General features: G+C 41.5%; 1 protein-coding gene across 2 annotated transcripts in view; it reads right to left on the bottom strand.

The window, feature by feature from the left end:
• The window catches only part of SLC1A1 (solute carrier family 1 member 1), a 40,167-nt gene that overhangs the window by 4,327 nt on the left and 19,330 nt on the right, over window positions 1-16,510 (bottom strand). For both annotated transcript variants that reach the window (XM_083593533.1, XM_083593534.1), the window contains exons 3-11: window positions 13,164-13,256; window positions 12,123-12,237; window positions 10,686-10,728; window positions 8,235-8,342; window positions 6,597-6,781; window positions 5,223-5,330; window positions 3,622-3,744; window positions 3,185-3,379; window positions 2,467-2,601 (exon numbers count right to left, since the gene is read on the bottom strand). In XM_083593533.1, the coding sequence (XP_083449659.1) occupies window positions 2,467-2,601; window positions 3,185-3,379; window positions 3,622-3,744; window positions 5,223-5,330; window positions 6,597-6,781; window positions 8,235-8,342; window positions 10,686-10,728; window positions 12,123-12,237; window positions 13,164-13,256 (1,105 nt within the window). The remainder of the gene's footprint in view (window positions 1-2,466; window positions 2,602-3,184; window positions 3,380-3,621; window positions 3,745-5,222; window positions 5,331-6,596; window positions 6,782-8,234; window positions 8,343-10,685; window positions 10,729-12,122; window positions 12,238-13,163; window positions 13,257-16,510) is intronic.

Here is a 16,510-nt window from a genome sequence, read left to right as displayed (position 1 = left end):
AGGCAAAAATGCACTGTTAGTGTTAATTTCCTTCTCCAAGGATTCAGGCCTGGAACATTATTGGGATCTCCTTTAAAAAAAAATAAAAATGTACTTTTTTGGTCCAAAATCATATTAGGCAGTTAGGAGCAAAATTCCCTCTGGCAACCATGGACACACAACCTTGCATATAATCTAAATGACTGCTAATGAGTTACTTCCTAGAAGGACAAAGATGATACATCTGAGGTAATAAGTGAAAGACTGATAATCAACGTGGCACCCTGGGGCAACCAATCTGCAGAAGTGCTAAGTGGCCTGGCACATAGTCTGGTGCAATGTGCTTCCTGCAAAAAGAATTCGGTGTTCTAAAAATAAATGCAACAGATAAGATTGCAAGTGTATGCTAGAAGGCAATTGTCATGGCAATGGATTCATTTACTAGTACACGGTAAGTGTCTGTCGTTGCAAAGAAAAGGTATACAATTGGCTGCCTTGGGGCTTTGAAACCAAATGATTAGCTGGGTTCTTGTTAATATTGTTAACTGAGTGTCAAGGAAAACTTGACTGTGAAATATCCAAACCTGTGCCAACAAAAAGACCAATCATTCAGAAATAAACTGATTAACACAATGAAACAAAACGGGAACATGATTCAACTATAAAGTAATACTTGAAAATATATATTTTACCCGAAACTGACCCATTTGCTATCTCATTTTCTAGTTCACACTCTAAAGCTCTCACAAATCAAATAGTAGTACAGACATACTCCAAATAAATTCCCGATGTTCCTGAACTGTGTATTTTCATCATGATCAGAAATGAACTGTAAGCTGGCTCAGTAAAGATTTTAATGTGACATATAAATGAATGCTCTGGTCCATGGGGTCACGAAGAGTCGGACATGACTAAACGACTAAACAACAACAACAACAATAAATGAATGCTACAGGAATTCAGTAGCAAACCGTCAAACTAAGAAAATAATATTGATTTGGGTGGAGAATACCTGTGGGTAGATGCTGTTCTGATTTTAGGATAGTTTGCAGATAGTTTGCATGCTAGTCTGTTGTCTGGACCTTAAGGACTAACAAAGCTTTCAGGGGCCACTACAGTCCACTTCAACAGATGTGTTAAATGTATGGATGTATGACATATATGGACATGGACCCCACCCTGCAGCAGACCCAGATGCCAACTCTGTGCCCATGTCTACTCCAGCAACCCTATTGCAGAACCTAATTAACTTTTTGTGACCCATCCACAACATCAGGGGGTTATTCGTCTTCTCATCTTTCAATGTGATATATGCCAGCACCTTCCAGCAACAGCCTTTTGCATGCTACATAGAACAAAACAGGCCATTCTCCATGCCAAATACTAAATGAATGCATATGTGATGTCAGAAACAGCAATATATATATATATATATAAACCCACTGGGGAAACTTTTTATCCTCTTGGGACACTTTGTTACTGACCTTATGGTACCCAAACTTGAATAAAAGAACTTCAAACAGAGACTGCAATGGGAAGCTACTGTATTCGCCAAGAGGTTCAAAGCTATTACTTGTGGACTGAATTGGGGCAGTGGGTTTTCAATCATTAGCAGCATATATATGATACAAAAACCACAAGAGTGGCTGAATTCTCTTCCTACTGTCAAGTATGTGTTCAATTTCACATTTATTAGTGATATACCTAGACCAGGAATGGGCAACCTGAAACCAGAGACTGCTGAACTCCAGAGACTGCTGAACTCTGATTCCCATCATCAGCCCCTGTCAAGATAGCCCAGTGATGGCCAAAGTTGGCCCTCCAGCTGTTTTTGGACGACAACTCCCATCATCCCTAGCTAACAGGACCAGTGGTCAGGGATGATGGGAATTGTAGTCCCAAAGCAGCTGGAGGGCCAAGTTTGGCCATCATTGACATAGCCCAAGATCAGGGATGGTGGAAGTTGTGGATCCACCACAGGTTCCTCACCCTTTCTCTACGTTTTCAAATTTGTTCAACTTTGAACCCTCTAAACCACACACTGGGTGGACGGATGAGTAATCCCCCCAGCAGGGCTGCGATCTGTATGTCACATGTTTTGATACAAATAATAAGATGTACAGCAGATCTGCTCTCAATTTAATGGTCTAGCACAGGCAACCTTTTAATACTACACTGTCAGGTTACCCTATGTTTTATTATGGATACAGTGGTACCTCAGGTTACAGACGCTTCAGGTTACAGACTCCGCTAACCCAGAAATAGTACCTCGGGTTAAGAACTTTGCTTCAGGGTGAGAACAGAAATCGCATGGCAACGGCACGGCGGCAGTAGGAGGCCCCATTAGCTAAAGTGGTGCTTCCAGTTAAGAACAGTTTCAGGTTAAGAACAGACCTCCAGAATGAATTAGGTTCTTAACCCGAGGTACCACTGTACCTGCATTACTGAGGACACAGGATCAAGAGACATTCATGGTTAGACACTTACAGAAGCCAGTCCACTGCTATTATGAGGGTAACATCTTCAGCAGGCAGTCCGACGGCACTCAGGACAATCACCATGGTAACTAGTCCAGCCTGGGGCACACCTGCAGCTCCGATGCTGGCTGCTGTTGCTGTGACACTACATCCCAAACCAAGAAAAGGCCATCAGATACGTTTCTGCTTCATTCAGTCTTGTGCAGTTATGGAAACACTTCTTGAAGTTTTTAAACCAGAGTTGTTATTTAAAAAAATATTCCCTACTGTTCTAAAAAAGTTGACTTTATGGGAAGCTCCAACTGCTGGATGATTGTAAATTGAAGAAATAATCTAAAGGGATTTCTAAGGGATATACCAGTTGAGGTTTTTTTTTTTTTAATTGATCTGTGTCTTTTCTTGCATCATAGAACACTGCAGCCATTTTAGGTTTTAGTAGCAGTGGTGTCAAGAGGGAAGATATTTTAGCTGTCTTGGAGGAGGTGGGACAACATTCACAACAAGGTCTGCTGTTTGATATATTAAGATTAAATGGTTTTAAAACAGTGCATTTTATACTGATATGAGGGGTTTTTTTGGGGGGGTGCTCTAAATCTCCTCTAAATTCTTGGTTCTAAAAGTTAGAATTAATCCATGCTTGGAGGGCTAAACTGAAAATCACAACAAAGTCAGCAGTTACATTGCTTGGGAAAGAAGGACTGAAAAGCATGCAAGAGTACAATTCTTACCTAATGGTCACTATTTGGCCAATATCTAGTTCTAAGTCATTAAGTTGTGAAATAAAAACAGCAGCCACTGCTTCATAAAGGGCGGTACCATCCATGTTGATTGTAGCGCCTACTGGTAAAACAAATCGGGTAATTCTCTTGTCAACATGGTTTTTTTCTTCTGCACAGCGAAACGTGACAGGTAAAGTGGCTGAACTGCATCACACACATTTGGGGGGGGGGGGGAGAAAATACAGAAAAGACTTTAAGAAGCATAGTAGTAAAATGCCAATATGCATGGCTATTAATCTGGCATGAGAACAACTTATGGGGCTACTGGAAATTAAGATGTAGACTTTAATGCAGAGTGCAGCTTTAATCATTTCTAAATTCGTTTCTATTAATTCCAAGAGGATTCGATATGAAGAGAAGATTTTTTTAATCAAAATTATCCTTACCTTGAGGAAATCATGAGTGCTGTCAAAAGTGCTTGAGCCATCCCCATGGCAAATTTATACGGGTTTTTCCGGACTATTATTAAGTACATGAGCGGCAGAATCACAATACTATGAATTGCAAGCCTGGGGGAAAAAGGGGGGAGGGGAAATCACAGAATCACAGAACTGTAAAGTTGGGAGGATCCCACCTAGTCCAGCCCACTTGCAATGCAGAAATCACAGCTCAATTTTTGAAATTTAGTTCTGTTTTTAAAACTGTTCAAATTAATATGAAAGCCACTTCCGCCTTAAGGAGGAGGTGGGGTTGCAGGCTCTCACGGCCCCTCCACTTGCACGGGGGGAGGTGAGTCCCACTGAGTTATCGTCCTTCATTGTGGCCCATCGAGCTTTTCTGTCCATATTGGCAATAGATCTCTAGACGTTCAGGCAACAGGTGACTCTCCCTTTCCCCACACACCCAGAGGTGCATGCAAAACAGCGCCCACTATGGCCCTGATCCCAAGGTGCTGCTTCCTAACATGCATGCATCCTTCCTCCTGGTACCCCCCTTTTTTACCTTTCAGATATTACCTGACAATAAAGCATTAGGGAAGTGCTGTCAACAGGTTCCAAAACCTACCAGAAGCATAGCAAGCTAGCCAAGCTATTGCAGTTTTTGACTCGGAAAATTGCCCCAACAATATCTCATATATGTGACATACTTGTATATTTTGTTTGATATTGTTATATATTTGATGTATGATCTGCTCATATGCATCAAGGTGCGACATATTGGGAAATTGTGTACATATTGAAAACGCTGGCAGCATTAAGATAAATTCAACAGTGTAAATATGTTTTGATAGATGTAATAATGGAATACTGAATGGTTTAGTTCAGGGGTCAGCAAACTTTTTCAGCAGGGGGCCAGTTTGCTGTCCCTAAGACCTTGGGGGGGGCCTGATTATATTTTTTTTTGGGGGGGGAATGATGAATTCCTATGCCCCACAAATAACCCAGAGATGCATTTTAAATAAAAGGACACATTCTACTCATGGAAAAACACGCTGATTCCTGGACCATCTGCGGGCCGGATTTAGAAGGCGATTGGGCCGGATCCGGCCCCCGGGCCTTAGTTTGCCTACCCATGGTTTAGTTTATGTAAAATATTTGGGGATTTATGTTATGCAAAACGAACCCAAGGAAAGAGAAGAAGGGAAGTCACTGATATTTTAAGGTTGTTTAAATGAATATTCTAAAATGTAAAACAGAAAACTTAATGAAAATTATAGGGGGGTGGGGAGAATTCAAATTTCACATTGGCCACCATACTCCTTAGGTGACCACAGAATCAAAGTATGAGTTCCATTTATATGCATGTAACTCAGCTTGGATTTCTGTACCTCTCCCCCCCGCCTCCATTATATTGCCTGGGAGCTGACAATTGAAATAAAAACAGTGTGTTTCTAATTCAGTGTCGTTCTGAAGCACAATGAAATTAGAACTTCTATAAAACCAATGTCCTTTCATACCCAGTTATAGAAGAAACTGATCTATCATATATAAATTAGAAATGAAAAGTAAATCAGTATATTTTTATTACGGTTCAAGGAATAACATACCCACTTAGAACAGTAGCCATGTAAAGACCCAGTTTGCGAAAAATCTCCCAGTCTTCAACTTCTATTATCTTTCCGGCAATCAAAAAAATAATACCCAACGGCATATACCTGGAATGCACAAAACGTCATAGAAAGTTTTCCATGATCACTGTTATTTCATTGAGCTCGCTATAAAAACACGCTAAACAACAAATTTGTTCAACTTTTTTTTCATGCATATGACAATGAACGGAAAGCAAGTGGCTGAAATTATTCGCTTCTCAAGTTGTAGTTTTGAACCATTACATATTTTTGGTGTTGTAAAAAAAAAAAAAAGACATTAGCATGACAGGTACATTTTATGAACACCATAATTTGAGCTATTATGCAAAACATTATGCAAAACATGAAGTCATAGACTCATAGAGTCCAACCCCCTGTTTTGCAGGAACCTCAGCTAAATTATCCATGAGTCAATCAACATTGGACAGCTAAGAAAGGGAGTACTGCATTGTGTAGCTGGAATTCCTTTGCAAAACGAAAGAAAAGCCCCTGTGTAGAAGTGATCTTTCTTTCTTTCTTTCTTTCTTTCTTTCTTTCTTTCTTTCTTTCTTTCTTTCTTTCTTTAGAAATTTAATTCTAGACTGCTTCTAGATGCACTCCTAAGGGAGTGCATTTTCTCAACTGTACTCCATTGCTTTTTTGAAAAATAATATTTTTTAATTTTGCAAATTGCAATAGAATGCAGAACAAAAATAACAGAAGAAACAGTCACAGGTTTCACATGTGTCACTGTTACAGTATAGGGTTGGAAAGAAGTGGTAAACGCTGAAATCAGGTAAGCAATAAGTAAAGCAGCTATTTAATATTATAGCCCATCCAAAAACCATCATTGGTAAGGTTGCCATGATAAGGTTACCAGATGTTTTTCAATAAATCCGGGGACACGTGTCAACTTCAATGGATTTTGTATGGGGACTGATTTGTAAATCTGGGAACTGTCCCCGGGAAGCGGGGGCGTCTGGTAACCTTAGAAGCTCTGAAGAGATGTCTTTTTGAAAGTTAGGAGCAGAAACCATGCTGTGTCATAGTTTTGGCAACAAGGGTTCAATTATACGAATACCAAAAATACCATCCCCAACCGCCAGCGATTCTGTAACTTTGAAAGCTGAATAAATAGCCTCTTTCGGAGGAGGGGGAAGAGAGAGGTGGGAGAGGTGAGAGAGGTGGGGAGGGAGAAAGAGCTTTCACAGCCAAATGCATAATATTTTAAAACTCAAGAAATAAACCTGTTAATCATGTCGACTTTCTGAAAAAAGTTTTATGTAAATTACTTTTTTATTATCATCCTGAATTCAGTAACAAAACTTACGGGCAAGATATCATTCTACTTACCACATTATTATCTGAACTATATACATTGTGGCATCGTTCAGTGCATTGAAGAAATCCATCAGCACCTTCCCCTTTTCTCCCATTTTCCCAATAACAATTCCGAAGACAAGGCAAAAGACTATCAGGCCAAGAACGTTAATACCATCGGAATACAAACCCACTATTTTGTATTCCTTGGTTATATTCTGCAGATTGAGAATGAAGGAGAAAAGTTACCAATCAGCAACAATGCCAAGAGGCTGATATTGATGAACTGGGGGAATAAAGATACAATTCCCTTTAATAAATGGATCGACAGTATGATAACACTTGCAATTTATGGACACCTTACAGATGTAGACTTTGGTTGGATGAATATGACAATACAGTCGTACCTTGGAAGTCAAACAGCCTAGTTCTTGAATGTTTTGGCTCTGAACATCGCAAACCCGGAAGTGACTGTTCTGATTTATTAACTATTTTTGGAAGTCGAACGTCCGACTGGGCTTCCAATTGGCTGCAGGAGCTTCCTGCAACCATTCAGAAGCTGCGCTTTGGTTTTCGAACGTTTTGGAAGTTGAACGCACTTCCGGAATGGATTCCATTCGACTTCCAAGGCACGGCTGTATTTGGAATGAGTCTAGACAAAATGTAGTGAGCTGTTAATATTCCCATATGTATTAGGATAATAATATCAGATTTATAAAAGAATGTATGGGTTCGGGTATTTTTCATATATATTCATATATTGTGGGTTTCCCCCCGACATATTTTTGTGCCTTTTTATTTCTCTTTTTCTTTGCATCACTTTATTTCTTTAAACTGAAATCTTTTCAATAAAATATGAATACCAACAACACATTTTGTTGATATGAAACTTAAGCAGCTTTCTCGTTCAGGAAACTCTAGAAACTTAAGCCTGTTTGGTGTTTATTGGTTAGTAAAGGTAAAGGGACCCCTGACCATTAGGTCCAGTCGTGACTGACTCTGGGGTTGCGACGCTCATCTCGCTTTATTGGCCGAGGGAGCCGGCATACAGCTTCCGGGTCACGTGGCCAGCATGACTAAGCCGCTTCTGGCGAACCAGAGAAGTGCACGGAAATGCCGTTTACCTTCCTGCTGGAGCGGTACCTATTTATCTACTTGCACTTTGACGTTCTTTCGAACTGCTAGGTTGGCAGGAGCAGGGACCGAACAACAGGAGCTCACCCCATCGCGGGGATTCGAACTGCCGACCTTCTGATCGGCGAGTCCTAGGCTCTGTGGTTTAACCCACAGCGCCACCTGCATCCCATTTATTGGTTAGTTTGCTACTTTTTTCCTTGGGTTATAGCAGGCATAGGCAACCTTCGGCCCTCCAATTCCCATCATCCCTGACCACTGGTGCTGTTAGCTAGGGCTCATGCCTATGCCTGGGTTATAGTTTTGAAAGTATTGGTTTGTGTAGTGCTACTAAATGGCTGCATGCAGAGCCTCTGGAGAACAAATTATATTAAAGGATTCGACCACAAGCTTGGGTCTTTTAACAGTGTGGTCCAGTAGATCCTTTTCAATTCCTGTTATTAATTATCACATTGACAAGCAGAATTTCACTACCCTAACCCTTTCTTCATAATTTCAATAGTTGCAGTGCAATACAACAACCAGGAGTAATCATACCTTTGAAATCTCTGTTGGCAGTACAGTCGAGAGTGGGTCTGGTGTAGGAATAGTAGCATTTTTGTCTACTTCCGTTGTGATCGTTATTTCTACACGCTTGGTCTTATACTGAAAGTTAAGAAAACATACATTGCATTCTTAGGATATCATGGATTGACAAGGAAACTATTTTTTAAACTTCTTTTCAGGGTGGAAGGTGTTTAGTGAGGCCTAGAATGCTGATACATACGATTTATGGTTTCAACATGTCAACAACGGCTGACATGCAGATGCATTTTAATTTGTACATAGATAGAAATACCTAATATGATATTAGGAAATCATCATGAAGGGTTATGTTAGAACAAGAGCCAACGTTGTATGGAATAAATGATTTGGTTTTCTTTATACCTACTGTACGGAAGTTAGCAAAAGGACAACGAAAATGGATTTTACGCTCTCTAATGGTAGCCAAGAGGCTGATACTGATGAACTGGAAGAATAAAGATATGATCTCCTTTAATCAGTGGATTGATAATATGATAACACTTGCAACTGGCGAACGGACTGCTTACAGACATAGACTCTGCTTGGATAAATACGACAATATTTGGAATGAATTTATACAAAATGCCGCAGACTATTAATATTTCTATCAGTATTAGGATAACAATATCAAATTTATAAAAGCATGTATGGGTTAGGGTATTTTTTGTATATCTGCATATAGTTTTTCCACCTTTACACAGTTCTGTGTTTTGCTCTTTTCCCTTTCTCCTCCTTTTCGTATCTACTGTGTTATATCTGAATTTTTTTCAACAAAATATCTAAATAATAATAATAAGAAGAAGGAGGAGGAGGAGTTTGTTTGATGAAGTATTTGTTTAATGCAGGATTTCCGAACTTGGGTCTCCACCTCTTTTTTTTGACTACAGTTCCCATCATCCCTGACCACTGGTCCTGCTAGCTAGGGATGATGGGAGTTGTAGTCCTAAACAGCTGGAGACCAGAGTTTGGGAAACTCTGGTTTCATGTTTCCCTTTTTGGGTTCATTGTATTTCACAAGGCTAGTTGCCTGTGTGAAACAGAGCAGAGGCAACTCCCCATTTACACAGGGGTTGTGTTCTGAGGCACCGCAGGCATTGGCGGGACACACCCAAGCCCGCCACGCCCCCCTTGCGGTGCCAGAAAAACAGCAGTGGCTGCGAGCATGCTGACTGCAAGCAAATGGGGAGTTGCCTGTGTAAATAACGATGACGGAGCACTGGTTGGCGGGGTAGTGTTGCTCACCTGGCTCCCCGACCCCGAGTATCCCTGCTGCTTACTGAGAGAGAGAGGCAGAAGGGCAAGGTGCAGGAAGCTCGGCAAAGCCAATCTGATGCTTCTGTGCTGAGTTCCTTGCTCGTTGCTCCTCCCCGTCCACCTCTTGGTAACCAGCAGCAACGCTTGCTGTTGGGAAGCCCTGCCTGCCCTGCCCTGCCAACTGCTGTTGTGTAAGACGGTAAGTGTGAGACTGTTCCAGAAAACTTTGCCAAGGGAATTAAGAGTGTTGGGAGAGGGGCAGTTAAGAGAACACAACATCCTCTCCGAAGAGCCACACCTGAGCCAGGGTCATGTCCTCGTCTTGGTTTATTTCTACATTCCTTATTCCTTCTACCTAACGCTTCTCCTCCTTCACCGTAAGTGCAAGCAATCAGAGAACCATAAAATTCCCCCTGATTCCTCACTTTCTTTTTCTGAGCTATAAAGATGACGCCTTGCAGGCCAGTCCCAGTGCTGAGGAAGTTGCAGCCACGAAATATTTCTGCACCATTAGAAAAAGGGAACCACTTGATCTATGAAGGCCTTTGGTTTTGTATCTTAATGTCACCCTGGAATGCAAGCTTTATATGTTGCTTTGGTTCTGAAAATTGTTGTCTAATGTGTTAGTAATTGGAAAGGAAACCCTAATTTTTCCTTGATGTTTTCATTAGGGTTGTGTTTTTTTGCACCCAAAATATCACAGTATCCTACAGTATAAGCACCACAATGTTGTTTTATGGAGGTGGAGAAATAAATGCAGAGTAAGGTAAAGGTAAAGAGACCCCTGACCATTAGGTCCAGTTGTGGCCGACTCTGGGGTTGCGGCGCTCATCTCGCTTTACTGGCCGAGGGAGCCGGCGTACAGCTTCCGGGTTGTGTGGCCAGCATGACTAAGCCACTTCTGGTGAACCAGAGCAGTGCACGGAAACGCCGTTTACCTTCCCGCCGGAGCGGTACCTATTTATCTACTTGCACTTTGACGTGCTTTCGAACTGCTAGGTGGGCAGGAGCAGGGACCGAGCAACGGGAGCTCACCCCGTCGCAGGGATTTGAACCGCTGACCTTCTCATCGGCAAGTCCTAGGCTCTGTGGTTTAACCCACTGTGCCACCCAGAGAAGGGGTTAGTAAATACCAGAACAGGGGTTAGTAAATACCAAGATTGAACTTACCTGTTGGAAACAGGCCTGCACAAGGTTTTCTGGGAACATATTCCTGCAGAAGGATTTTAAGATCCTTTAATGATATTGCAATGTAACAATACAAAGTATATTCAAGAAGCAATAAGGGATGCTGGTGATAATGTTTCTCTCTCTCTCTCTCTCTCTCTCTCTCCACATATCCCAGGATATATTATATCAAGGCTCAAAGTTCTAGGAAGATCTGTTCAAGGTGAAACACTTATGTAAGGCCTTAAAGAGTCAACGTTTTAACAAATGGGTTCACAGCAGACTGGGATCTTTCTTTCATGCTATATTTGTCATTCAGTCGGGATGCAGTGGATGGGATACAGATATACAACCTTACTGGATTGACAGAGTAGGATAAAAATGTCCCACCCAGACTTTGTAACACTTTCCTCCTTGTTATGTTTCGTGATTATATCATTTTGTTTTGTCAGACAAATGGTTCCAAATACTGCATTGGGCAGGGGACACCTACCAGCTGAGTAAAGAAAAAAAAAGCTAGTATGAATTGCATACGCTACCCTCTGTGCTTTATCAAGAAAAGGAACTGCATCATTATGAACAAGTCCTTTATATTGGTCAGAATCCAGCATTGCATGAACAGATTTCCACTTGGGCACCTGGACTTCAACATCTCTGCTTTTCCCCACAAAATATGCTCCAGAGAAACCACAACACCTGGGGCAGGTGAATGGTAGCACTCAGAGGGCTCCGCAGGGAGAAGAGGAATGTGAAGTCTCGTTGTAAAAACAGAGGTTTATTCTGCTCGCTCATGGTCTGCAGACAGCATTGAATACAATCTACGGTGGTACCTCAGGTTACATTTGCTTCAGGTTATATACGCTTTAGGTTACAGACTCCGCTAACCCAGAAATAGTGCTTCAGGTTAAGAACATTGCTTCAGGATGAGAACAGATATCGTGCTCCAGCAGCGCGGCAGCAGCAGGATGTCCTATTAGCTAAAATGGTGCTTCAGGTTAAGAACAGTTTCAGGTTAAGTACGAACCTCCAGAACGAATTAAGTACTTAACCTGAGGTACCACTGTATTGCTTAAAAGTTCTACACTACAGTGGACGCTCAGGTTGTGAACATGATCCGTGCTGGAGGCATGTTTGCAACCCGCAGTGCCACGTCTGTGCACGCGCAGGTTGCGATTCGGCCCTTCTGCGCATGCGCAAAGTGCAATTTAGCGTTTCTGCACATGAGCGAGCGCTAAAACCCGGAAGTAACCCATTCTGGTACTTCCAGGTTCGGCGCGGTGCACAACCCAAAAACATGCAACCTGAAGCATCTGTAATCCGAAGTATGACCGTACAAGCTTTTACATCTCTCAGATACATATGGTTTGATAGCTTAAAACTTGAGACAGTGGCATTTATGGTGCAATCGGTTTAGCAAGAGAACAGAATTTGAAAGCTCACCTAACCAAGTCTAACATAGCATCCACTGTGGAGACCTCAGGTGTACTGCCCATTCTGTCAATCTCCGCAGCATTCTGGGACACTCCTGGTTTGATAGCCACAACCAACACAACCCCTGTAATGGAGAAAAATAACATTCTGAACAGATGGAAATCTTGCACACAGCATTTTTAAAAAAAGAAAACAAGGTGTACAATGGCTGTTTCCAGAGCACAGCAAATGACAGGCCAGGATTATGTCAGCTGTAGAATCAGTGATTTTTCCTTTCAAGTTTGGTGGAAAACTGAGTTCACTGTTACAGGATACAAAGACGCCACAAGATCGTGTTAAGGAATGCAGCTTAATGGGTTAATTCCTTTAGTGAGGAAACAGCTGACTCATTTCTGAGCTTCTGTGGCACACACAACAGAGCGTAAGCTTTATAGGAGGTGAAAGGATAAACACACAACCCACCAAGTCATTCAGCCTATTGATGAACCAAGGCAGCAGATGGACATAGGGGCCAAAGTTGCACATTCACAATAAGCAAAATGATGATTTATGTGAATGTGCTGGATCCTAAGGAGGAGATTGCAGCTGCTTTGCTCCTGCCTGGTCCTTGTTTGCTCAGTAATAATAATAATAATAATAATAATAATAATAATGTATTATTTATACCCCACCCATCTGACTGGGTTTCCCTAGCCACTCTGGACAGCTTCCAGCAAAATATTAAAATACAAGAATTCATCAAATATTAAAAGCTTCCCTAAACAGTGCAGGTAACAGTACAGGTAATCCCATGGTTAAACATTATAATTGTTGTTAAGACAATCCTGTATGCCTATGAAATAACATATCTGGAATGTAGCATGGAGGGGAAAATACATCCTACTCCATGAGAATGACTCTAGATTTAACAGTTTATCCAAACATGCTCTTTCTAAAAAATCTGGGTGAGGTGAAAAATGACTGTTTACTTCTGATGTGCATTTAAAATAAAAACAAAACGTCATTGTACAATGCAAATAAATTTAAGGATTATAAAGATTCTAGGATTACCTAGGATTACGGCTAAAGCTGTAGTGAAGAAGTAGTAAACAACTGCCCGCAAGCCAATCTTTCCAGAAATGCCGGAGTCCAAAGCAGCAACACCTGGGGATATTTGGAAAATAATGAGATTCTAGTTCATAAACATTGGTAAATAAATGCAGTTCATGTCTAGATCAGAAGAATCTTTATTTGCATCAGTCACTAGCCATAGCAATAAAATAAAATAAAATGTACTGAAGACAGAGGTGAAAACTTAACTATACAAAATACATTTTGGAGGTTTACATCAATAGTAAAATAATGGATCTTATTCTAATTGCCCCTGCTAGAAACCTTGCAGGTTTTTTGCTGCCACCTGATCATCTTGATCTGCTAGTAGAAAGGGCACAGTAGCAAGGGTTGAGTGACCTGGCATGGACAACCTCACTCCTCAAATCTTTTTATAAGGAGTGCAAGCCAGAAGCACATGAGCCACCGACTCAATACTGCCATCTCCACATGGCCAGTTCATGTCTACATTTCTGATATTTGCTTTACCTATTTTCCTTGCATTGTGGGTGACTTCCAATTAAGCTTTTCCACTTGCAGAAAAAGCTTTTGATACACACGAAGGGCCGTATGTAGTTCAGTGGCAAAACAGTCATTTCACATGCGGAGGGTCCCAATCCCAGGCATCTCAAGGTACGACTGGGAATGTGCCCTGCTTGAAACCCTGGGGAGATGCTGACCGCCAATGGAGACAATAGTGAGCTAAATGCACTAATCATGGTTTGATTTGGTATAAGATGACTTCCTGTGTTGTTCATATGAAATGCCTACTAACATAGTAGAATTAAGGGAACCTCCAAGACAGTGTGGAAGGGGTGCAGGGGGTTGCAGAAGGAAGGGGAAATTGGTTGAAACCACTTGTTAGTAGACACTTCTGTTCGATCAACCAAAATGGCAGCATTACCCTCTGTTTGCAACAGCTGTCAACCAGATCTCTGGAATCTCAAGCATGGCATCAAGGTGTTGGTTCTCATCTGTTGCCCCACCTTCAGATTGGTTAATCTGAATTAAGATATACCATATTTACTCAAGTCTAATGCGCCATCAAATCTAATGCACACCTCAATTTTCAGAACATGGAAACCAAAAAATGTATTTGCTGGCAGATGTAAATGTGCCGTCAAATCTAATGCGCACCTTAATTTTTGCAACGTAATTTGGCTAAAAAAGGGGAACATTAGATTCAAGTAAATATGGTATTACCCTGAGCATACTGGTCTCATTGGGTCATTGTGGCTGATAGTCAGCATCCTATCCTGATAATGTATCTGTTTGTGCCATTTTATTCTATGTCGTACATGCCACACTTGCATAGGAAAATCTGACTGCTTTTAAAAGTGACTCAGCGGTATGGGAAATTTATTTCATGAGATGGATGTTAGCCTGTCTTTTTATCTAATAAAATAAACTAATCAGTTTTAGAAATAAGGCATCATTTCAGAATTTCAGACAGGAACATAGTACAGTGGTACCTCTGATTATGAACTTAATTCGTTCCGGAGGTCTGTTCTTAACCTGAAACCGTTCTTAACCTGAGGTACCACTTTAGCTAATGGGGCCTCCAGCTGCCGCCGCGCCGCCAGCACGCGAGTTCTGTTCTCATCCTGAGGTAAAGTTCTTAACTGGAGGTACTACTTCTGGGTTAGTGGAGTCTGTAACCCGAAGTGTTTGTAACCCGAAGTGTTTGTAACCCGAGGTGTTTGTAAGCCAAGATACCACTGTACAATGACGGCTAGGAGGCTTTGCCTCTGAAACGTATTGGTTAAAAATACAGTGGTACCTCGGGTTACAGATGCTTCAGGTTACATACACTTCAGGTTACAGACTCCGCTAACCCAGAAATATTACCTCGGGTTAAGAACTTTGCTTCAGGATTAGAACAGAAATCGTGCAGTGGTGCTGCAGTGGCAGCGGGAGGCCCCATTAGCTAAAGTGGTGCTTCAGGTTAAGAACAGTTTCAGGTTAAGAACAGACCTCCAGAACGAATTAAGTTCTTAACCCGAGGTACCACTGTAAAAATAAAAAATAGCCAGGAAGACATAGCACTGGTTCATCAATGGCTATTTCCTCTCTACTCCCCCCCAGTGGCGTAGCGTGGGGGGTGCAGGGGGGGCCGGCCGCACCAGGCGCAACATCTGGGGGTTAGGGCAAATCCACGGGTTAGGGGGCGCAAATTACTTGCCTTGCCCCGGGTGCTGACAACCCACGCTACGCCACTGCTCCCCCCCCTGCTCCAAGAGATGGGAAGCGACTGTAACTTAAATTCTTTCATAACAAACGACAGGATTATTTCCACTAGAATTCTCAGAACTACTGACAAGAAACAACATCTCTTGTGGGCAGGGTCTGAATTTGTGGCTGTGTATACAACATGCATTTAAAGCACCCACCAAGGAATCCTGGGAACCTTAGTTTGTTAAGGGTGCTGGGTATTATACATACATGTAAAACTACAGTTCCCATGATTCTTACAACATGGGATAATGAGCTTTAAATGGTGGTCTGTGCAGTCCTCAGCATGAACTTTCAGTCTTTAAGAAAAAATAGTATTTCTGAGGTTAATATTGCACTGGAACAGGGAGGAGAAACCTGTGGTCCTCCAGCTATTTTTGGATTCCAGCTACCATCAGAGTTAAGTCGGCACAGCCAATGTTAAGAAAAGATGGAAGTTGTAGTTTAATAACGTCTGGCAAGTTACAAGTTCCCCATCCCTGAAGTACCAGCATCCATAAACAAGTTTGCAAGAACCCAATCTGAATCAGGACAACTAAGGAACTCCATGGGCAATGAATGTAAAGGAAGCGCTGTTGCATATAGGGGGGAACAGCTGGGGATAAACCATGCTTTCTTGACATGGAAAGGTTCAACTATACTGGTTACAGAGTCCACAGCGATAGCAGCAAGGAAATTGTAGCAGCACAAGATCTAGCCAATAGGTCAATATCGACGGAAAAGTAAGGGGAGTGGTAACATACAGAGAAACCTTATTTGGGGAGTTTCTAATCTACAACCATACATTCCAGAAATATATGAATAATTGGTGCATTAATCATTTTGTGCTTTATGGGCAATTAGGTTAAAAAAACCAACCCCTCACTTTCTACTTGTCATTTTTTTTAAAAAAAATACAACATTGCAAATTATATACCCCTCACAATGAAAAAAATACAAATCAGAAATGGAACATGAAAGCTCATGAGGTTTGTTTGTTGGTAACGCATGCCTGTTTTCAGGGAACTATATTACATGTGGATCTGAAGATTGGAGCTATAGCTTTCAAGTTACTGGGCAAGCAGTACTTAAGCAGA

This window comes from Podarcis filfolensis (assembly GCF_964270895.1).
Source record: "Podarcis filfolensis genome assembly, chromosome: 17".
NCBI classification, from domain to species: domain Eukaryota; kingdom Metazoa; phylum Chordata; class Lepidosauria; order Squamata; family Lacertidae; genus Podarcis; species Podarcis filfolensis.
Note: the sequence above shows the minus strand (reverse complement) of the source record. Positions and strands in the feature narration are given on the sequence as shown.